Here is a 20,647-nt window from a genome sequence, read left to right as displayed (position 1 = left end):
TTTTTTCAGTCTTCTTTGCAAATAGTTGTAGCTATATATCTAAGTTTTGGCCACTGAGAGGTGAGCAAAAGTGATAAATGCTTCTTTTAATTGTTTCCTGAAAAGAAATGGACCTTACTATTTTCCCCTTGCCATTGGATGGAAATGGTGAAAGCTGGACTCATGGATGAAAAGCATAAGAACAGCAGTTACCTTGCCAGCTCTGGAATGGTCATTCTTGACCACTGGTTAGAAAGAAATAAAAAGTCTATCTCATTTAGTCCCCGCGTTTGAGGGGTCTTTGCTATGGTGTATCACCTTGTGCCAGAACTAATTCAACATTTCATGAATGCTCAGCAAGAACTGCACACATTACAATATACATTTCCCTTTCAGTTCTCTGTTGTATGTGTAAATGTGTACATGTGTGTATGTTTAGGGGGTTTGTATGTTTTCTAAGATGGCATTTAAAGTATACTTCTTATGGGTCATAGACAAAAATAGTTTAAGAACACTAATATGGAAAAAATATATAAGAAAGTCTTGTTTCTTGTGCAGTGGCAAAGAAGAAAAAGGGAAATTCTATACAATAATTGCTTTGAGAACATGCGTTATTCAAGACAACCTAGATAATTTCTCCTTAGTTTAAAACTTGTTTTCATAGCGGGAAAGTGCCGTCCTTCAAGTTTTAACTTTAGAAACAAATCTTTCATACCAAAGCAACTAGAGTGATTATTTTTGCTATTTTACCTGCTAAAGTTACCAGAGACAGTGTGGAGGCGGGAGACTGAGGGAGAAACTACTCTATGTACTGTACTATATTAACCTCACAGCATTCTTAGTCACCATGTTTATGTCTCAGACTCCTATGAATGTATGATGGAAAGAAAAACTTCTCCTATGAATGTATGATGGAAAGAAGCCACACAAAATCTGGCATATTGTTCCAGACCAGCATACACATCTCTCAAAGCTTCCTAAATTAACATCTGATTTTCGTTTCATGAAACGAGAAATTTATACACTTACATAATCACAAAATAATCAAGGATGAAACAAGTCTCATTTCTTGTAATTAGTTGGAGAATATACAATACCATCAGGGATATGTTACATTTGCAACAAACGATGATCTGTACAGTTCTAATTTAATTAGCAATTACAGGTATGCTACCAAATACCTGGCAAATCCTTCCAAGCACCTATTGGTTAGTGCCTTGTTCACCAGCGTGCACAAATTTTGGGTCATATGATTGTTTGTCAGGAGGTTCAGCTGGTTTGACAATTTTAAATATCAACTAATAATCGAGGAAATAAAGCATTTTCTGAGTTATTTCTCAATAAATCTTTCTCCATTATATATAAAGACTGTAGTCAAGCATAACTGATCATCAATCACATAGTTACATACATTTCAATACTAAGATGGGCTATGCTATTTATTGAAACGAAGAAAGTTAATAACTATCTCTAGGTTATTTAGAGAGCTCTGAGTGATAAAATTTCAAACTCTTCCTTCCTGCTAGGTACTGTCTAGTAGTACAGGGATTTATTGGATTTTCAGTTGTACTCTGGTGATCTAAAGAAATTTAAATGAGCTGTCATACTTATGAATCAATATACCAAGAATAAAACTTTTAAAGAGTAAATCAGTATAAAATCTTATCATAAATCAAACTTCATATACTTATTTTCACCAAATTTGAACAAGCTCTCTTATTAAAAATTTCAAGATATCATATAGAAATAGGAATTAAAATCCATTATTACCTGGACTGTGGCCTTTGGAAGCCATGCAAAAGAAATAAATATCTTTTCCTTAATGTTAAAACCAGCAAAACACACGATCAGATATGTGACTGAAATTCGTATTAATACTGCAATGCCCAGGGTGGCAACACAAAGACCTGTAAGAAATACTCAGTTTTCAGACATAATGAAATACTGAGGGGATAAAAACCTCTGAATCTCATAATTACTGATTCAAAAGTCTTTCAACAGAAGCCTAAAAACATTCAAAAAATTAAAAAGACAAAATGGCAAGGTACAATTTATTAAAACATCAATATTAAGGACCAATCAGACCACTTGTTTAAAAGAAGGTATTTCCCCTTGGTTTTTTAGTAAAATGCAAAAGAGTTATTTGACCTGAAAAGAAACCAGAGTATTACCCTAAAATAAAAACAGAAATTAAACATATTTAAATTTTTACAAAGGAGATTTGAAGGTTATTTTATGCTTTATAGCAAGAACAACACTTTCATGTGTTTATTTTTAAAGAATTTATACAATAATAACTGTACATGGCAGGATTTGGACTAGGTACTAGTACACAGAAATATAAATAGACTGCTTCTATGAATATCAAAGACAGAAACATAAACAACTAATTAATATACTATAAGGTAAATACAGTTTAAACATACTGGTAAGAGGGCATAGGAAAATAAAACATTAATATTTTTAACAAAGTGGATGAGAATTCTTTACAGAGTATGAAGAAGTGATATTCAAAATATTTATGAACCATTATGGATGTAATGAGCCAATCAGAACAGAGCGGGCTGGGCACTGACCAATCAGAACAGACATCAGCACTCTACATCTGTTTCCTCATACTGGTGTGTATACTGACAACCCATTAGTCCTGGTTGTCATATACAGCTATATTCAATCAGCATTTAGAATTCTTTGCTAGTAAAGTTAAGTTCATTCTGATGTGCAAAATAAGGGATTGTGACTTGGCCACTGGAGGCTACTGGACCTGAGAAAGCCACAGCTAAAGTGACTGCTAACTAACAGGGTAGTATTTTAAAAAGTAACTTTGGTTGAGTATTTACTCTGTGCCAGGTTCCATAGTCAGCTTTAAGTGCACTACTTTATTAAATCCTTACAACCTGTGGGGTAATTAGTCTCATTTTACAGTTGAAAACAATGAAGTTCAAAAAGGAACAGAAAATTGAGAACAATTTTTTCAAGTTGAAAAGGCTTATAAAAGGGAAAGACATTGCAGGAAGCTCTAATGTAAATCTGCAATAAAGGTTTTTTTTAACAGAAAAGTTTTGTAGCTTTTTGTTGGAGGATATTCTCTCAGGTTGATATATTTTCAAAGGTATTTGTTGCTGAAGTACAAGGTACAAAAGAGATAATACCATTCCCAGGAGGGAACATTGAAAGTTTGGGGAGACGATGATGAGGAAGATTGAGACATATTGAGTTTAAAGTTTTGTGGGGCTTACGAGTGGTGATGTCCAATCAACCACTGGATATACAGATTTAAAGATTTTGGAATTATATAGTTTACAATCAAAGTCACTTACTCCTTGGAAGAAAAGTTATGACCAACCTAGACAGCATATTGAAAAGCAGAGACATTACTTTGCCAACAAAGGTCCATCTAGTCAAGGCTACGGTTTTTCCAGTGGTCATGTATAGATGTGAGAGTTGGACTATGAAGAAAGCTGAGCGCCGCAGAATTGATGCTTTTGAACTGTGATGTTGGAGAAGACTCTTGAGAGTCCCTTGGACTGCAAGGAGATCCAACCAGTCCATTCTGAAGGAGATCAGCCCTGGGATTTCTTTTGGAAGGAATGATGCTAAAGCTAAAACTCCAGTATTTTGGCCACCTCATGCAAAGAGTCGACTCATTGGAAAAGACTCTGATGCTGGGAGGGATTGGGGGCAGGAGGAGAAGGGGACGACCGAGTATGAGATGGCTGGATGGCATCACGGACTCAATGGACATGAGTTTGGGTAAACTCCGGGAGTTGGTGATGGACAGGGAGGCCTGGCGTGCTGCGATTCATGGGGTCGCAAAGAGTCGGATATGACTGAGCGACTGAACTGAACTGAATCAAAGTCACTGAGTGCAGATGAGCTTGGGAAAGTGATAAAGAGTGAGAAGCATAGGAGCCATATATACTGTAAAGACTCAAAGGGCACTAGAAAATACAGTTTCCAACTTCAATGTGAAAGTGTTTTAAAGAGGTTAATAGCATCAAATGCTGATATGAGATCAAGTAAAATGAAGACTCATAAATATTCAGTGGATTTAATAACATAACCTTGATAAGAGCAGGGCTGGCTGTGTGTTAGGGCAGAAGCTAAACTTAATGCACTGAGGAAGAGAAAGAGAACTGAAATGGAAAAGTGGAATACAGGTAACCTTTTGGAAAAGTTTGAAAGGAGGAAGAAAGAGATAGAATGGTAGGTGAGGAGAGCAGTGAAAGGAGAAAGGATGCGTGTATATATATATACATATATATGTACACATATCCTTTATAAATATATGTGTGTACTTATCTAAATTTTGATTGTGATAAAATATACTTAACAAAAATCACCATCTTAATCATTTAAAAACTTACAGTTTAGTAAGTATCAAGTTAAACATTCATATTTTTGTGCCACAAATATCCAGAATGTTTTCATCTTATAAAACTGAAACTCTGTACCCATTAGACAACAAATTCCCATCTCCCCATTTCCAAGATCCCTGGCATCATTCTACTCTGCTGCTGCTGTTGCTGAGTCACTTCAGTCGTGCCCGACTCTGTGCGACCCCATAGATGGCAGCCCACCAAGCTCCCCCGTCCCTGGGATTCTCCAGGCAAGAACACTGGAGTGGGTTGCCATTTCCTTCTCCAATGCATGAAAGTGAAAAGTGAAAGTGAAGTCGCTCAGTCGTATCCGACCCTCAGTGACCCCATGGACTGCAGCCTTCCAGGCTCCTCCATCCATGGGATTTTCCAGGCAAGAGGACTGGAGTGGGGTGCCATTGCCTTCTCTGTCATTCTATTCTACATTTCTATGAATTTGACTCATATAAATAAAATCATACAGTATTTGTCTTTTTATGATTGGCTTATTTTATTTAATATAATGTCCTCTAGGTTCATCCATGCTATAGCATGAATCAGAATGGGATATTATTTCAAGATAAGAGAGATTAAAGTCCATTTAACTTCTGAAGAAGAGGAAACTGTGACAAGGCTACTTGAAGATGTATGAAAACAGGGGAAGAATCTATGCATGAGATTCAGAAAGAGGTGGCAAGGACCAGTAGCCCCTGTATGGATGGAAAAATAACGTAATGCAAGGAAAGGAGGAAATAATGAGTATATGTGCGTAAATTAATTCTTAAATGAAGTGCTATGAATTAAGAGTTTTAACATGATGGCTAGCAAATGTGTGGGCTTCCCTCGTAACTCAGTTGGTAAAGAATCTGTCTGCAGTGCAGGAAACTCAGCTTCGTTTCCTGGGTAGGGAAGATACCCTGGAGAAGGAAACAGCAACCCACTCTAGCATTCTTGCCTGGAGAACACCACAGACAGGGGAGCCTGGCAGGCTATGGTCCATGGGGTTACAAGAGTCAGACACGACTGAGCGAATAACCACCACAGCAAATGGGTGAATGAATCAAAGAATGAATGAACAAACATTTCTATTCTATGGGTACATATTATTACATGTTATAGGACTCACTAGTTATCTTTAAGACTCTGGCTCTTGATCAGGGCAAGGCTACATGACCATTTTTACCCTTGGGAAACAGACCTGCATTTTACTGATGGCAGTCAGCAATGTCACTTTTCTTTACGAGGAACAATATTAAAGGTGTAAAATTTACTGTCTTAGATTGACAAACATTATTTTCTAACCAACTACTCCGATAACAGGAATCAGTGAACACATACCTACTAAAGATATCTCAACTGAATATAGATAGAAGGAGTTGATTTTAGCAAAAGTAGTACTTTGAAATTCTTACCTATAGTTTCTGGTCTGAGAGCTGCAATTGACACCTCTGCTCCAATCAGTCCAAAGAGAAGGGGCTGAAAGATGTCCCAGGCAACTGCTATAACTTTTTCAACATCTGTCTAAAAGAAACACACACACACACACGGATTTTCATTACATGAATTCAGAATTTCTAAGAATTTTACTAATTTGAAATTTGAGTCAATTTGACCTGCGACAGCCTTTACCTCTGTATTATCTATAAATGAGTTAGTTCAAAGGCAACAAAAAATTGCACAAAGATAGTTCTAATACAATTAAGATATTATGTGAGATACTTTAGTGTCGGTTTATACATAAGAGTGAATTATAGAATCTTACAAAGTAATCTTAGAACTTCTGTTTCTGAATACACAATCTGTGTATATACATATATTATAATGAGTATTATTACATTAATTGTATTCTTATTTCATTTAATAGTTTAAAAAATTTTGTTAATTTTCATTTAAAAATATGATTTAAAGGCTTAATATTTGCACATATATCTAGATACTCACCGCATAATTCCTGCATAGTAATCTGTGGTATGGAAATACCATAGTTTATTCAATAATTTCTTTATTTATAGGTCTTTGTTTCCAATTTTACCTTTATAAAAACATGTTGTTTATGGTTATCTCAAATTATGCACAAAAGCACAATCCAGGTATAACAAAGTGCTGCGCCAGTTGTTAATTTATTGCTATTTGGCCCCTAATCTGCCTTTCCTTGTTTCTCTGCAGAAAATGGAGCTGGGCTCTTTAAATAGTTCTCCTTTGCCAGCTGGTACCATATTAAAAAAGCAAAATGGCTGTCTGGGGAGGCCTTACAAATAGCTGTGAAAAGAAGAGAAGCGCAAAGCAAAGGAGAAAAGGAAAGATATCAGCATCTGAATGCAGAGTTCCAAAGAATAGCAAGGAGAGATAAGAAAGCCTTCTTCAGCGATCAGTGCAAAGAAATAGAGGAAAACAACAGAATGGGAAAGGCTAGAGAGCTCTTCAAGAAAACTAGAGATACCAAGGGAACATTTCATGCAAAGATGGGCTCGATAGAGGACAGAAATGGTAGGGATCTAACAGAAGCAGAAGCTATTAAGAAGAAGTGGCAAGAATACACAGAAGAACTGTACAAAAAAGATCTTCACGACCAAGATAATCACGATGGTGTGATCACTCACCTAGAGCCAGACATCCTGGAATGTGAAGTCAAGTGGGCCTTAGAAAGCATCACTACGAACAAAGCTAGTGGAGGTGATGGAATTCCAGTGGAGCTATTTCAAATCCTGAAAGATGATGCTGTGAATGTGCTGCACTCAATATGCCAGCAAATTTGGAAAACTCAGCAGTGGCCACAGGACTGGAAAAGGTCCGTTTTCATTCCAATCCCAAAGAAAGGCAATGCCAAAGAATGCTCAAACAACTGCACAGTTGCACTCATCTCACATGCTAGTAAAGTAATGTTCAAAATTCTCCAAGCCAGGCTTTAGCAATACGTGAACCGTGAACTTCCAGATGTTCAAGCTGGTTTTAGAAAAGGCAGAGGAACCAGAAATCAAATTGCCAACATCTGCTGGATCATGGAAAAAGCAAGAGAGTTCCAGAAAAACATCTATTTCTGCTTTATTGACTATGCCAAAGCCTTTGACTATGTAGATCACAATAAGCTGTGGAAAATTCGGAGAGAGATGGGAATACCAGACCACCTGACCTGCCTCTTGAGAAACCTATATGCAGGCCAGGAAGCAACAGTTAGAACCGGACATGGAACAACAGACTGGTTCCAAATAGGAAAAGGAGTATGTCAAGGCTGTATATTGTCACCCTGCTTATTTAACTTATATGCAGAGTACATCATGAGAAATATCAATAACCTCAGATATGCAGATGACACCACCCTTATGGCAGAAAGTGAAGAGGAACTAAAAAGCCTCTTGACGAAAGTGAAAGAGAAGAGTGAAAAAGTTGGCTTAAAGCTCAACATCCAGAAAACTAAGATCATGGCATCTGGTCCTATCACTTCATGGGAAATCGATGGGGAAACAGTGGAAACAGTGTCAGACTTTATTTTTGGGGGCTCCAAAATCACTGCAGATGGTGATTGCAGCCATGAAATTAAAAGACGCTTACTCTTTGGAAGTAAAGTTATGATCAGATAGGGTATTAAAAAGCACAGACATTACTTTGCCAACAAAGGTCTGTCTAGTCAAGGCTATGGTTTTTCCAATAGTCATGTATGGATGTGAGTGTTGGACTGTGAAGAAAGCTGAGCACCGAAGAATTGATGCTTTTGAACTGTGGCGTTGGAGAAGACTCTTGAGAGTCCCTTGGACTGCAAGGAGATCCAGCCAGTCCATTCTGAAGGAGATCAACCCTGGGATTTCTTTGGAAGGAATGATGCTAAAGCTGAAACTCCAGTACTTTGGCCACCTCATGCGAAGAGTTGACTCATTGGAAAAGACTCTGATGCTGGGAGGGATTGGGCGCAGGAGATGGGGACGACAGAGGATGAGATGGCTGGATGGCATCACCGACTGGATGGATGTGAGTTTGAGTGAACTCTGGGAGTTGGTGATGGACAGGGAGGCCTGGCGTGTTGCAATTCATGGGGTCGCAAAGAATCAGACATGACTGAGCAACTGAACTGAACTGAACTATATTAAATATTGTTAGTAGAGAGGCTGAAAGCTATGACAAGAGAAGGTGCCCTTCCTGGTTTCTGTGGCTCCTCCTGCCAAGATCTTCCAGTACAAGGCTCCTGCAGCCCGGGTGTCTTCTCCAGTACCAGGCTCCTATAGTGCATGGGGCCGGCAGCTTCCCCCAGGCTATTTCTAGGGTGGTTTCATCCCCACCTCCCATGGGCAATATACCTTTCCATGTACCCTGATGGGTGGATTTCCTTTGAGTTAGGAGAGTAGATTTCTGGTTAATTTTGTAGGCAGGGTGCCATGGTGATTTCTCTGTCACCCAGTGACCAAGGCTCTGACCAGGTCTGGATTCTCAGCTCTGAGGTTGGGAGTAGGGAGGTGAGAGGGGGAGGCAGAAGGGTATGGTTTATTTCCACCCTAGAAGTTTATAGCTGCTATTCCCCAATGGCTCACCAGGTAGAGTCCCCCTGCAATCCAGGAGACACAGGAGATGTGGGTTCAATCCCTGGGTTGGGAAGATCCCTTGGAGAAGGAAAAGGCAACCCACTCCAGTATTCTTGCCTGGGAAATCCCATGGACAGAGAAGCCTGGTGGGCTACAGTGCATGGCGTTGCAAAGAGTCATATACAACTGAGTATATAAGAACAGCACACATTCCTATATTTTTTAGGGGTCTCTTTACGTCTTACAAGCCAACCCCTTGTTAACTGATCCCTGGGATGGTTAATAATAAACTTCTCTATTCCAGTTACTATGTGATTTCTCTCTCCTTACAAGATCCTGGTTGATATGAGCATAACTTTATAAAACTTAATTCAAACATCCTAGGAAAAGACTCACACAATTGACCATGTAAAACTAAAGTGTCTGTGGCAAAGCAAACCATAAAAAAAATAGTGATAAACCAAGAGAAAATAACTGTACTATGTGTAACAGATAAGGAAAAATACCCAATCATTAAGAAAAAGATAGAGATCCTAGTAGAAAAATGGGCAATGCAAATATACAAGTAGTCATACAAGAAACACAAATGGCCTCAAAGCATGACACTGAAACTCAGTAGTCAGAGAAACACAAGTTGAAACAATATACCATATTTTGGGGGAAGGCATAACCACATTGGGAAAAAAAAACCTACAATGTAATATATTTGCAAGATTGCAAGCACACTCAGCCTAATTGGTAGCAGAGCAAACTGACAATTTTGTTTTTTCTTTTGGAAGGCAATTAAGCAGTGCCCATTACAGTACGTAAGAATTTACGTTTAACAGACTTTTTTCAGTCAACATTACGAATCTATATTTTTGGTCCACAGTTTTACCCTTAAAATTACACATTTTCCATATCTGTATGGAACTCTGACAGAGGATTACATTGCTTCTCTACTTTCTTCATTATTATTTCTGATATGTTTATTAGGGTGAAGATTCTATTTCTCTTAGCTTATCAATGTTGAAAGACAGCATATGTGAGGGGTTCAGTTGATTTATGTATACAGTTCTATTTCTATATCATGAAAAAAAAGTTATGCTTCCATATCATAAGGAATCAGGTTCAAATTCTGCCACCCATTAACTGTAAGTCACCTGCCCTTAGCACCTCATTTTTCTCATCTGTAAAGTAGAGGTTTATATTAAAAGACATCCAAGATCCTTTGTCATTTAATGACAATTTCTAGTTTTGTCAAAAAACGTCCAGTTGCCAACATTCCACATATCGTTAAATTTTACTTTTGAATTTAATCCTTAGAGTATATCATAGCTAAAGCTCAGACTTTAGTTGATATTTAGTTGTGAAGAATGAAATTTAACTCTATTAATCTTAGTTTTACTTAGGCTTTTGTTGACAGGACTAAATTGCTTAAGGAAAGTCCTCAAAAATATTTCAATATTTCATATATTCAGAACTCCAATGAGAGCAGAAGTCCTAAAGAGTTTTCCCTATCAAATTACTTTTATTTCTAAACTGTAGGCAAAGGCCATGCTTTGCTTTTTATCTGTAACACTTTAGAACTAATTGGATATGGGCTTTATCAGATATGGGCTTATATATTATGAACTCTTAAAAGGGGAGAAGAGTCACAATGTAGCTTTTTTTGTGTGGCTTTTTCATAATTTAAAAACCAAAATAAGTTTATTTACAAAAGAGAATCAAGCCATAGAAATAAGATACTTATAAAAGAAGATGAGCTAGGGAATTCCCTGGTGGTCCAGTGACTGAGACTCTGAACTTTCCTTGCCAAGAGCACGGGTTCAGTCCCTGATTGGGGAAGTAAGATCACACAAGCTATATAGGGCAGTCAAAAAAAAAAAAAAAAAAAAGGAAGAAGAAGATGAGCCAAAAGGAAAGAAGATTGTGTTGTCCATTAAAATTTAAGGCCACGTTATACATCTCTATGTACCAATGGTAAGAATCTTCAAAAATATAAATCACTTTCAAGGATGGACAAAAAGGAGAAAGTTAAGAGAAATGAAAGTTTCATCAGGGGTTAAATGTCTATCTAAGTGGATACGTCTCTTCTTAGAAGAACAATTCAGTATTCAGGACATCCAAAATAAAACAGAAAACAAACCCTCATAACTATAAAGGTCATCAAGAAGGACTGAATTTGAAAATAGATGAAACAAATAGATGACAGAGGCTTAAAAAAGGTGAGTGCACTTGAATAAAATACAACAGATGGCAAGATGAATGATTAAATGGAAAACCAAGAGGAAAGTAAGAAATAACATCAGAAACTATAGGCACAAGTGAATTTTATAAAATACTTTAGATTTTCAAAGTTTAACTCAAAACTTAGCATTAGCATTTATTGCGATAGCAATAATGTACTTGAGTTAAACTTTGAAAATCTAAAGTATTTTATAAAATGTTTTTTACAAATGTTTACTAATGCTTCATTTCCATTTCCCCATAAAATAGCCACAGTTCTTTAGATGTTGTTATTAGTTTCTTCATTACAGTTGGGAAAACTGAGTATTAGAGAAGATAGGTGACCTTTGGGTGATTATGCAGCTCAAGAGTCATAGAACCAGGATCGGAAGCAAGGTCTCTGTTAAAATAAATTTTATGTTCTTTTTATAATACTGTGCTGCTCTGGAGAGTTCCTGCCACAAAACTGATTCAGTGAAGATTCGTTTTCCTTTCTTTAGGGCAACAGTTTGGCATATTCAAATGGTGTGTTCTCATCCTCGCTCTGCCACTTACTGGCTTTGTGACGTTAGGCACTGTATCCAGTATTTCTAAGCCTTGGTGTCCTCATTTGTAAAATGATCTGATATCTACTTTTCAAGGTTACAGTAGGGAATAAATGTATGTAAAACTTCACTTGGAAAGAAATCTTCAAGGGGAAAAAAAAATAGTTTGGAGGAAAGGTCCTAGTAAGAGATTCGTAGATCTGATCACATGAAAGTATCTTTGTGTTAAAAAATGAATGATATGAAAAGGCACAAAAAGCTAATTTCATATATAGAGACGTGTGTATATGTGTATATATATCTTATAGGTCAATAATCAATGCATAAAAGACCTTTAGAAGATAATGCATAAAAGACCTAGCAAAGAAAAATAAAAAATACAAGGGGCAAAGTATATGAAAAAATATGCTTTTAAACTGTGATGTTGGAGAAGACTCTTGAAAGTCCCTTGGACCACAAGGAGATCAAACCAGTCAATCCTAAAAAGGAAATCAATCCTGACTATTAATTGGAAGGACTGATGCTGAAGCGCCAATACTTTGGCATCTGATGCAAAGTGCCGACTCATTAGAAAAGACCATGATGCTGGGAAAGATTGAAGGCAGGAGAAGTGAATGACAGAAAACAGAAGATGAGATGGTTGGATGGTATAACTGACTCAATGGACATGAGTTTAAGCTCCCAGAGATGGTGAAGGACAGGGAAGCCTGGCATGCTGCAGTTCACGCAGTTGCAAAGAGTCAGACATGACTGAGTGACTGAACAATAACAATTAATCAAAGAAACATAAAATAAAACAAGATACCACTTTTTATCTGTCAGCATGGCTAAAGGTTATAAACAATAATCTTCTAAGCCAGTGGCTCACAAAATGTGGGGCTTCCCTACCAGCTCAGTTGGTAAAGAATCTGCCTGCAATGCAGGAGACTTCAGTTCAATTCCTGGGTTGGGAAGATCTGCTGGATAGGCTACCCACTCCAGTATTCTTGGGCTTCCCTTGTGGCTCAACTGGTAAAGAATCCACCTGCAATGCAGAAGACCTGGGTTTGACCCCTGGGTTGGGAAGATCCCCTGGAGAAGGGATTCCCTGGAGAAGGGAAAGGCTACCCACTCCAGTATTCTGGCCTGGAGAACTGCATGGACTGTATAGTCCATGGGCTTGCAAAGAGTCAGACACAACTGAGTGAAATGTGGTCCCAGATTAGCACCATCAGTATCACCTGGAAACTTATTAGAAGTCAAATTCTAAAGCCTCACTGTAACTAAGTCAGAGATTTGGGGGCGGGGCCCAGAAATCTAACCCAGGAAGACTTCCAGGTGATTCTGATGCATGCTTAAGTCTGTGAAACTATTCTAAGCTGATGAGGGTGTAATGATAAAGGTGCCTCATATATTACCAGTAGAAGAGTAAATGCATACTCTTTTTACCATTCTCTGGAAAGCTTTTTGGTAATGTGTGTCAAAAACCTCAACACGTTCGTATTGTTTGACCCCCCAAGTTTCACTGTTAGGAATCTGCCCTAATGAAATGATGAGAAACAGAATTCTAGCATAATTAAAAATAGCAGAGAAGGGAAATAACCTAAATATCTAACTGTAAGGAAATGGTTTTAGAAAAATTATGGGGCATCTCTACGTGTGTGTGTATGAGTGAGTATGTGCATTGTGGTTTGTGTGTATGTGTATAAAGGGATATACACAGGAGAGTAAACAGAGGTATATATGAAAAACAAGGTGCCTAGTTCTTTCACTGGGTTGTGGATTAACATTGACTTTATGCTGCAGGCAATTCAGGCAAAGTTAAGACACATGCACTCAAACAGATGCTCCGTTTTGGTTTATAGCAATCTTTTCTATATAACCCACATTATATTTTGGAAAATAGTGTTAACTGACACAGCAAAATCTGCCTTTCCCTCTTGGTCTTTCGTGTCCATAGCTAGTGGTCGCTTAGAGTAGGGATCGGTGTCCCCCTTGATTTCCCTGCTGCTAAAACTACTGCTCTATTCCAAATGATGTGGCTCTTTGGTTTTCAAAATCCTATCACTTATGAAGTGAGAGATTTAATTTTAAATCATAAAGTTTAGAAGTATGTTTTTAATATATTTGACATGTGTCTCAATTTGACTCAAATAGGTGTCCAAATATAAAAATGTGCCCTGTGCAATGACGCTGCAGCTGTACAATCAGGGTAGTACAAGTTGCTCCGGAGTCAAACCTGAGCTTAAACACCAGTGCCACTTTTAAATTTTGTGACCTTGACATTTTTTTTTTAAAGTTCTTCTGATTTACAATCTCTATAAAATTGAAATGGTAATACTTTTTCAAAGTTTCTTTTGTGAAAATAAATGAGGATATTCAGTGCCTAGTATAATGCCTTACACAATGACAGTAACAGTCCTTAGCTCCTTTCCCTCTTTTTACCAAAGTCAGTTTAATATAATGAGTTGGTTGTAACTTTTGAAAAATTTTGAAGAGGTGAAAATAGAAAGCATTTTTCTGTAAAATTCAATGTGAAGAAACTTACTATAAGCATATTTGAAAATCTTCCTATTGAATACATGCAAGTAAGTAAGCTAAAATATTTCAGTAGTTTACAGCACTGTTGGCTTTAGGTAGAGAAATTGTAAATGAGTTTTTTCTTTCCTTTGCTTTCTGACTCAGAAATAAAATTGATATTATTTTATATATAAACATTATAAAAATTAAATTAAATATTTAAAATATTAAATTTTAATATAAAAATAAGTTTTATAATTTAGTAGGAAATAGTAGTTTCATACTCAGAAATAAAATTGTTCTCTTTACTAATTTCTTTTATAACTGAAAGAGTAAAGGTTACCACTGAAAGAGTAAAGGCTGAGCAAAGGTTACCACTAAGAAGTTAAGGTTATGTTTGACAGAAAACAACAAATTCTGTAAAGCAATTATGCTTCAATTAAAAATAAATTAATTAAAAATAAAAAAAGAAGTTAAGGGACAGAGTCCAGTCTCAGCCACTCTTTGGCTGCAACTCACAAGCAACTCCAAGTAAGAATGACCCAGCTGAACCTGCGATGTTGGAGAAGACTCTTGAGAGTCCCTCAGACTGCAAGGAGATCCAACCAGTCCATCCTAAAGGAAATTGGTCCTGAATATTCATTGGAAGGACTGATGCTGAAGCTGAAACTCTAATACTTGGCCACCTGATGTGACGAACTGACTCATTGGAAAAGACCCTGATGCTGGGAAAGATTGAAGGTGGGAGGAGAAGGGGACAACAGAGGATGAGATGGCTGGATGGCATCACTGACTCGATGGACATGAGTTTGAGCAAGCTCTGAGAGTTGGTGATGGACAGGGTAGCCTGGCATACTGCAGTCCATGGGGTCGCAAAGAGTCAGACACGACTGAATGACTGAACTGAACTGAACTGACATATGTCTAATTTCTTCATTAAACTGAATAGCATATGATCCTGTCAAGGTTAAATCTACAAAAATGTATCTTAAATAAATGGCAATCATCTAATTTCCATAATACTTATTAATAAAATGAATAACTGCATACTTATGGCTGGAGAAGGAAATGGCAGCCCACTCCAGTATTCTTGCCTGGGGAATCCCATGGAAGGGAGGAGCCTGGTAGGCTACAGTCCATGGGGTCGCAAAGAGTCAGACATGACTGAGCGACTTCACTTTCACTTTCTTTATGACTGGAGTTTATGGTGGTTCAGATGGTAAAGCATCTGCCTGCAATGCAGGAGTCCTCATTTAGATCCCTGGGTTGGGAAGATCCCCTGGAGGAGGGCAGGGCATCCCTCTCCAGTATTCTTGCCTGGAGAATCCCATGGACAGAGGAACCTGGTGGGCTACAATCCACCGGGTTGCAAAGAGTCAGACATGACTGAGCGACTAACACTTTCGCTTTCATATTCATAGCTGATTCACACTGCTGTAGAGCAGAAACTAATATAACATTGTAGAGCAATTATCCTCCAATTTGTAAAAAAAAAAGTTCTATCAAAGGACTAAAAAAAGAAAACAAATCTTAATGATCTTGAAAATGGGAAAAAAAACACAAAGTAATGTTTTTTTTTTAAGCTTTTGCCTGTGCTGCACAGCATGTGGGATCTAGCGTCCTGACCAGGGATTGAACTGTCACCCCCTGCACTGACAGTGTGGAGTCTTAGCCACTGGACCACCAGGGAAGTCCCCAAAACCATGTTACAGAAAACAGGCATAAGCTTTTGAATACACTGGCTAGTGAATATATGATCCCCAAAACCATGTTACAGAAAATAGGCATAAGCTTTTGAATACACTGGCTAGTGAATATATGAAAAGATGATTATTTCACTCATAAAGAAATACAATTGGATCAGCAATGAGGTACGTTTCTCACCCATTAGATTAGCACAGTATCTGATGACTGAAAACAGATCAGAGAAGTAGATTCTCTCATATGCTATTGGTGAGAACGTACATTGGTACAGTCTTTTATTTTTTTCTATTTTTTATTTTTGGTACAGTCTTTTAAAGGGGCAAATTGATATTATCAAAGTATCAATGTGCAGTCTTTCAAAGAGCAATCCTATTTCTAGAAACCTATCCTATAAACTCAATAATATGCTATAATTTGTTAAATTTCTTCTCACTGAATATTTAAGATGTTAGGATGTTACATCATAGTTTAATTGGAAGCATTCTTTTTCTTTCTTGATAGCATGCAAAATAATAAGACTGGATAGTGTCCCTGCATTTATGAAATGTAGTATATGCAAGAGCATTTTATTGAAGCATTTTTTTTTACCTTAGAAAATTAGAAACGATCCAATGTCTGTTAGAGGGAGAGCGAATAAATAGAGTATAGCACAACTATCCCCTAGAGAAGGAAATGGCAACTCACTACAGTATTCTCGCTTGGGAAATCCTGGAGGGGCCTGGAGGGCTACAGTCCATGGGGTTGCAATGACTTGGACACGACTTAGCAATTAACACTACTACTAGCACAATAATATAATGTAATACTCTGCAGCACTTACATAGGATAAGGAAGGCAGCATGGAAATAGGACCAAGATATGTTTTAAATAAGTAAATGAGTTTTAAGTAAAGACATTAAGTTACGGTTTTGTATGTAAAGGGAAAAGCATGTGCATGTGTGAACTCAGGTACACGTTTACAAATGCATAGAAACTAGCTTTTCTGACGAAGCAATTTCATTAATTTGATGGTAAGAACATATCTGGAAAGAAAAATTTAATCTGATCAGAAAGTAATTATGAGCAGAAGAGCTTAAGATAAATTCACCTTTGTGCTGGCCCATCCTCTGCCTGCAAGGAAAGCTGTGACCAGCGTGCACAATCCTCCTGACCCAGGGAAACCAAAATACGTGCTGCTGAACACAGCCAGCACAGACAGCCCCAAGACCAGGAATGCTCTCTTCCACACAAGCTTGTCCTAGAAGAGGAAAAAGGGTGGTTAGCTCAGTTATTTCATGCAACTGATTTCTAAGTATTGATTTTCCCATATTCAGGACTTAGTAGAAAATAAATATGTCTGTGTCTGAGCACATTAAGTGTGTGACGTAATATTTACTTTCTTTTCCTTAGTAAAAGTAGAGTCAGCACATGTATAAATGTAGGTTCCTCTCCCAGGAATACCAGCTATCTTTCTCTGCAGTTATCAAAGCAGAACTTCTCAGGCTTAAAGGCAACAGCAGAAAAAAGCACAAGGGCTTTGGGGACAGAGAGTCCGGGGTTAAAATTTTAGCTTTGGCACCACTGGTGTGTGTGGCTGGCCACATTACTGAAACTCTCCAAGATTTTCTTCCTCTTTCCCAAAAAGCAGTTACATAACAGGGATTCTGTGAAGGCTAAAGATATGTCATCTTTATGATTTTTAGGCTCTCCATTTAATTTGATGCTTTCTTGGTTTTTATTTCTAAATCTTTGAATATCAAGAGGCTTAAAAGACTGTAAAGTGAGAGTCGTTTTTTGTTGTTGATTTTTAAAGTCTTAGAAATGTGTACCTCTTTCCTTTCACTCTTCCCTGTTCGGCCTTTTAAGCTTCTTAGAAGAAGGCAGGCAAGGCTTCTAGAAGTGTTTGGCTTGGACGCATGCAAGCTCTGGCGGTGGATCACCTGGTTCATTCCCAGTTTCACTGCTCTCTAGCTGTGTGACCTTGCTCAAGTCCCTCATCTTTAAGCCTCAATTTCCTCATAAAATGGTCATATTAGTAATACTCGTTTCATGAGTTAATGTATAGAGTGCCCTAGAATAGCACTTTACAACAGAATATTCAGTGAAGATGGAAATTTCTGTATCTACACTGTCTGCAGTAGTGTTCTTTTTTTTTTTTTTAACTTTATTAGTGGAGTATAATTGCTTTACAATGTTGCGTTAGTTTCTGCTGTACAATAAAGTGAATCAGCTGTATGTATATACATATCCCCACCCTGTTCTATATCTGTGGTGATGTATAGCTAGTGCCTGCTATATTGAGTAAGTGGCCCTTTTATTGTACATACCACATCACTTTCTACACAGGAAGTAAGCTATTATTTTCACTTTATTTTTTATTTAATTAGAAAATCCTATAATTTTCCTTTATTCATTCATAAAATCTTTTGCAGACAATTTCAAATGGAGTTTTTTGGAGCACAGTAAAAATTCAAACCAACATACATTCTAGTAATGATAGTGTTAATGTTCTTACTTAAAGTTCTAGGTTAGGTAAATTTCTAATTCTATTCAAAATGCTCTGAAATCTCAAAATAATGCCAGTTCTTATAGGGAAAAAAGACTTTTAATCTTTATCTATTCTAAGAGACTTAGGAGAGTAAAGGAAACAAAATCTTTGCTACTATTAAGAAATCATGATGTACAGTAAGGAACTTTGATATCTTTGGTGAGAAATATTAGACTATATTATGATGAGATGTTAGGCCTATTTGATAGTATTAGAATCTAATGTATTTTGATATTAAAAAAGAGCCCCCAAAGCCATTTCATATCTTAATTTAGCTAAGTATCATGAATAATAGTAAAATTAAATTCAATAATTAAAATAAATACAAAGATATGTATTATAGTATTTTAGAACTGATGTTATTTGTTTTGCAGTAGAATTTGAAGCATACAGAATATAAGTTGGGGAAAAAAATTCCAGGACTGTCTTACAAACCTTACACATCTAACCCTCTTCATAAGCCTCGTGGGCAGCACTGATATCGCAATGAGCAGAGTTAAAATAGTGAACTATTTTCTAAATCACATACTTCACATCAGCTTTCAGGAGAATGTTCTAGAATGCTTCTCTAATGACATTTTACAGCACAACGTGCTCACAGATCATTTCTTACCTGGTCACTGCTTGGGAAATACTGAATAAAAAATCCAAGAACCAACCCAATCACCACACCAATGATCACCTCCAAAACGCCTTTGAGAACATTAAAAACCGTGGAGCCTTAAAAACACATAAAAAGAAAAACTTCAGCCAGAATTCTAAATCCATAAACACACAGAGTTTAATCATTAACGTTAAAGCATATAATTACATACAAGGAAAAATTTACAGATATTTCCTGCTCTCCACATTCTTCAAGTGTCTAATTAAATGGGCCTATATTAAGGAAAGTATGCATATTACTGGAGATAAATTTTAAAATAGGCATAAGCTATGAGTTGTGCACCTTTGTCTATGCTTACTTCAATATAAATTTATTTTATTATTTGCTAAGAAAATATGAAAAGATAAAATTCACAAATCAGGGCTTTGTTCTATTGTATTATATGCATAGGCTGTGAGTAGACAGATCTAGTATTTAAACTTCCATTTAAGAGCTTGATATTTTAATAATAAATGCATATTGATTTTAGTAGCTCTAATATGTATAGAATATAGTAACTTATAAAAATTATTAGTTAGTTGTGTCTGACTCTTTGCGACCCCATGGACCATAGGCTGCCAGGCTCCTCTATCCTTGGGATTTTCCAGGCAAAAATGCTGGAGTGGGTTGCCATTTCCTTCTCCAGGGGATCTTCCCTGGCCTAGGGATCTAACTGGGGTTTTCTACATTGCAGGTAGACTCTACCATCTGAGCCACCAGGGAAGGCCCCATGGTAATATAAGAATCTGGCAATTAAAGTAAAACATCTTTTCTCACTACAATGAGTGCAGGGGACTTGCCCCTTCTCAATATTATTTCTAAGAGTAAATCTGAAAATAAATTATTTTTGAAATTGCTCTTGGAAGAGCCTTTGTTGCTTAGGCTCTTTGAAATAACATAATATAGAGGTAAGTAAACTACACTTTCCCCCATAGCAAACAGGGTTTAGGAAGCTTTAAAAAAATCTTTGCTAGCACATTGTGCAGAAAATTATACTAAAACTGCTCAATATACAAAGCCCTTCTCACATACTGTCCTAAGGAAATGTGTACCAACTAATTATGTGGTTTCTTGTTATTATAGTTTCAGGTACAGAATATGCTACCCCAAAGTATTTCACTTTGGCATAAGGATTATTTTGAGCTGAAGGCAACTGGGAAGAAACAGATACAAGATAAGTTCTCTGCCTTCTCTCTATTTGCTTTCAAAAGCAGGATATGAATGCGTAAAGCTGTCCCTCTGACCTCTCTATCAGGAAGGACAGAAGTTAACCACCAAGGCAACTGGGAACCCTAATCAGCCCAGGGACAGCACCAGAGGAATCTACATAACAAACTGCTAAATCAGCCCTTATCTAACCATAGTTTGCTCATGTATTTTCCTTTTCACAATTTGTTGCCTCTAAAAGCTCAAAGTCCTTTTCCTTTATCTTGCATTTCTCTACAAAATTATTGTTGTTTGCTAGGATGCTATAGAAACCCCAATTCTAACCATCCCAAGTTACTCAGCACCTTCTACTCCTGTGTGTAAGCATGACGCACAGGCTAATAAACTGTGTTTCTCTTGTTAATCTGTCTTTGGTCAGTCTGATTTACTGGGTCCCAGTCAATGAACCCAAGATCAGTAGAGGGGAAACATCTTTTCCTCCTCTACAGTTTCGATTATCTCTTATT

The 20,647-nt window shown here is 37.2% G+C and overlaps 1 protein-coding gene across 4 annotated transcripts in view; it reads right to left on the bottom strand.

Moving 5' to 3' along the window:
- The window catches only part of SLC9B2 (solute carrier family 9 member B2), a 61,861-nt gene that overhangs the window by 5,483 nt on the left and 35,731 nt on the right, over positions 1-20,647 (bottom strand). For 2 of the 4 annotated variants that reach the window (XM_060416821.1, XM_060416822.1), the window contains 4 exons: positions 18,945-19,051; positions 16,892-17,041; positions 5,750-5,858; positions 1,750-1,886 (listed from right to left, as the gene is read on the bottom strand). In XM_060416821.1, coding sequence (XP_060272804.1) covers positions 1,750-1,886; positions 5,750-5,858; positions 16,892-17,041; positions 18,945-19,051 — 503 coding nt within the window. The remainder of the gene's footprint in view (positions 1-1,749; positions 1,887-5,749; positions 5,859-16,891; positions 17,042-18,944; positions 19,052-20,647) is intronic. The other 2 variants (XM_060416823.1, XM_060416824.1) reach the window with 1 other exon arrangement.

Source organism: Ovis aries, chromosome 6 (assembly GCF_016772045.2).
Source record: "Ovis aries strain OAR_USU_Benz2616 breed Rambouillet chromosome 6, ARS-UI_Ramb_v3.0, whole genome shotgun sequence".
NCBI classification, from domain to species: domain Eukaryota; kingdom Metazoa; phylum Chordata; class Mammalia; order Artiodactyla; family Bovidae; genus Ovis; species Ovis aries.
The sequence above is the reverse complement of the archived record's forward strand: the minus strand, read 5'-3'. Positions and strand labels throughout refer to the sequence as shown.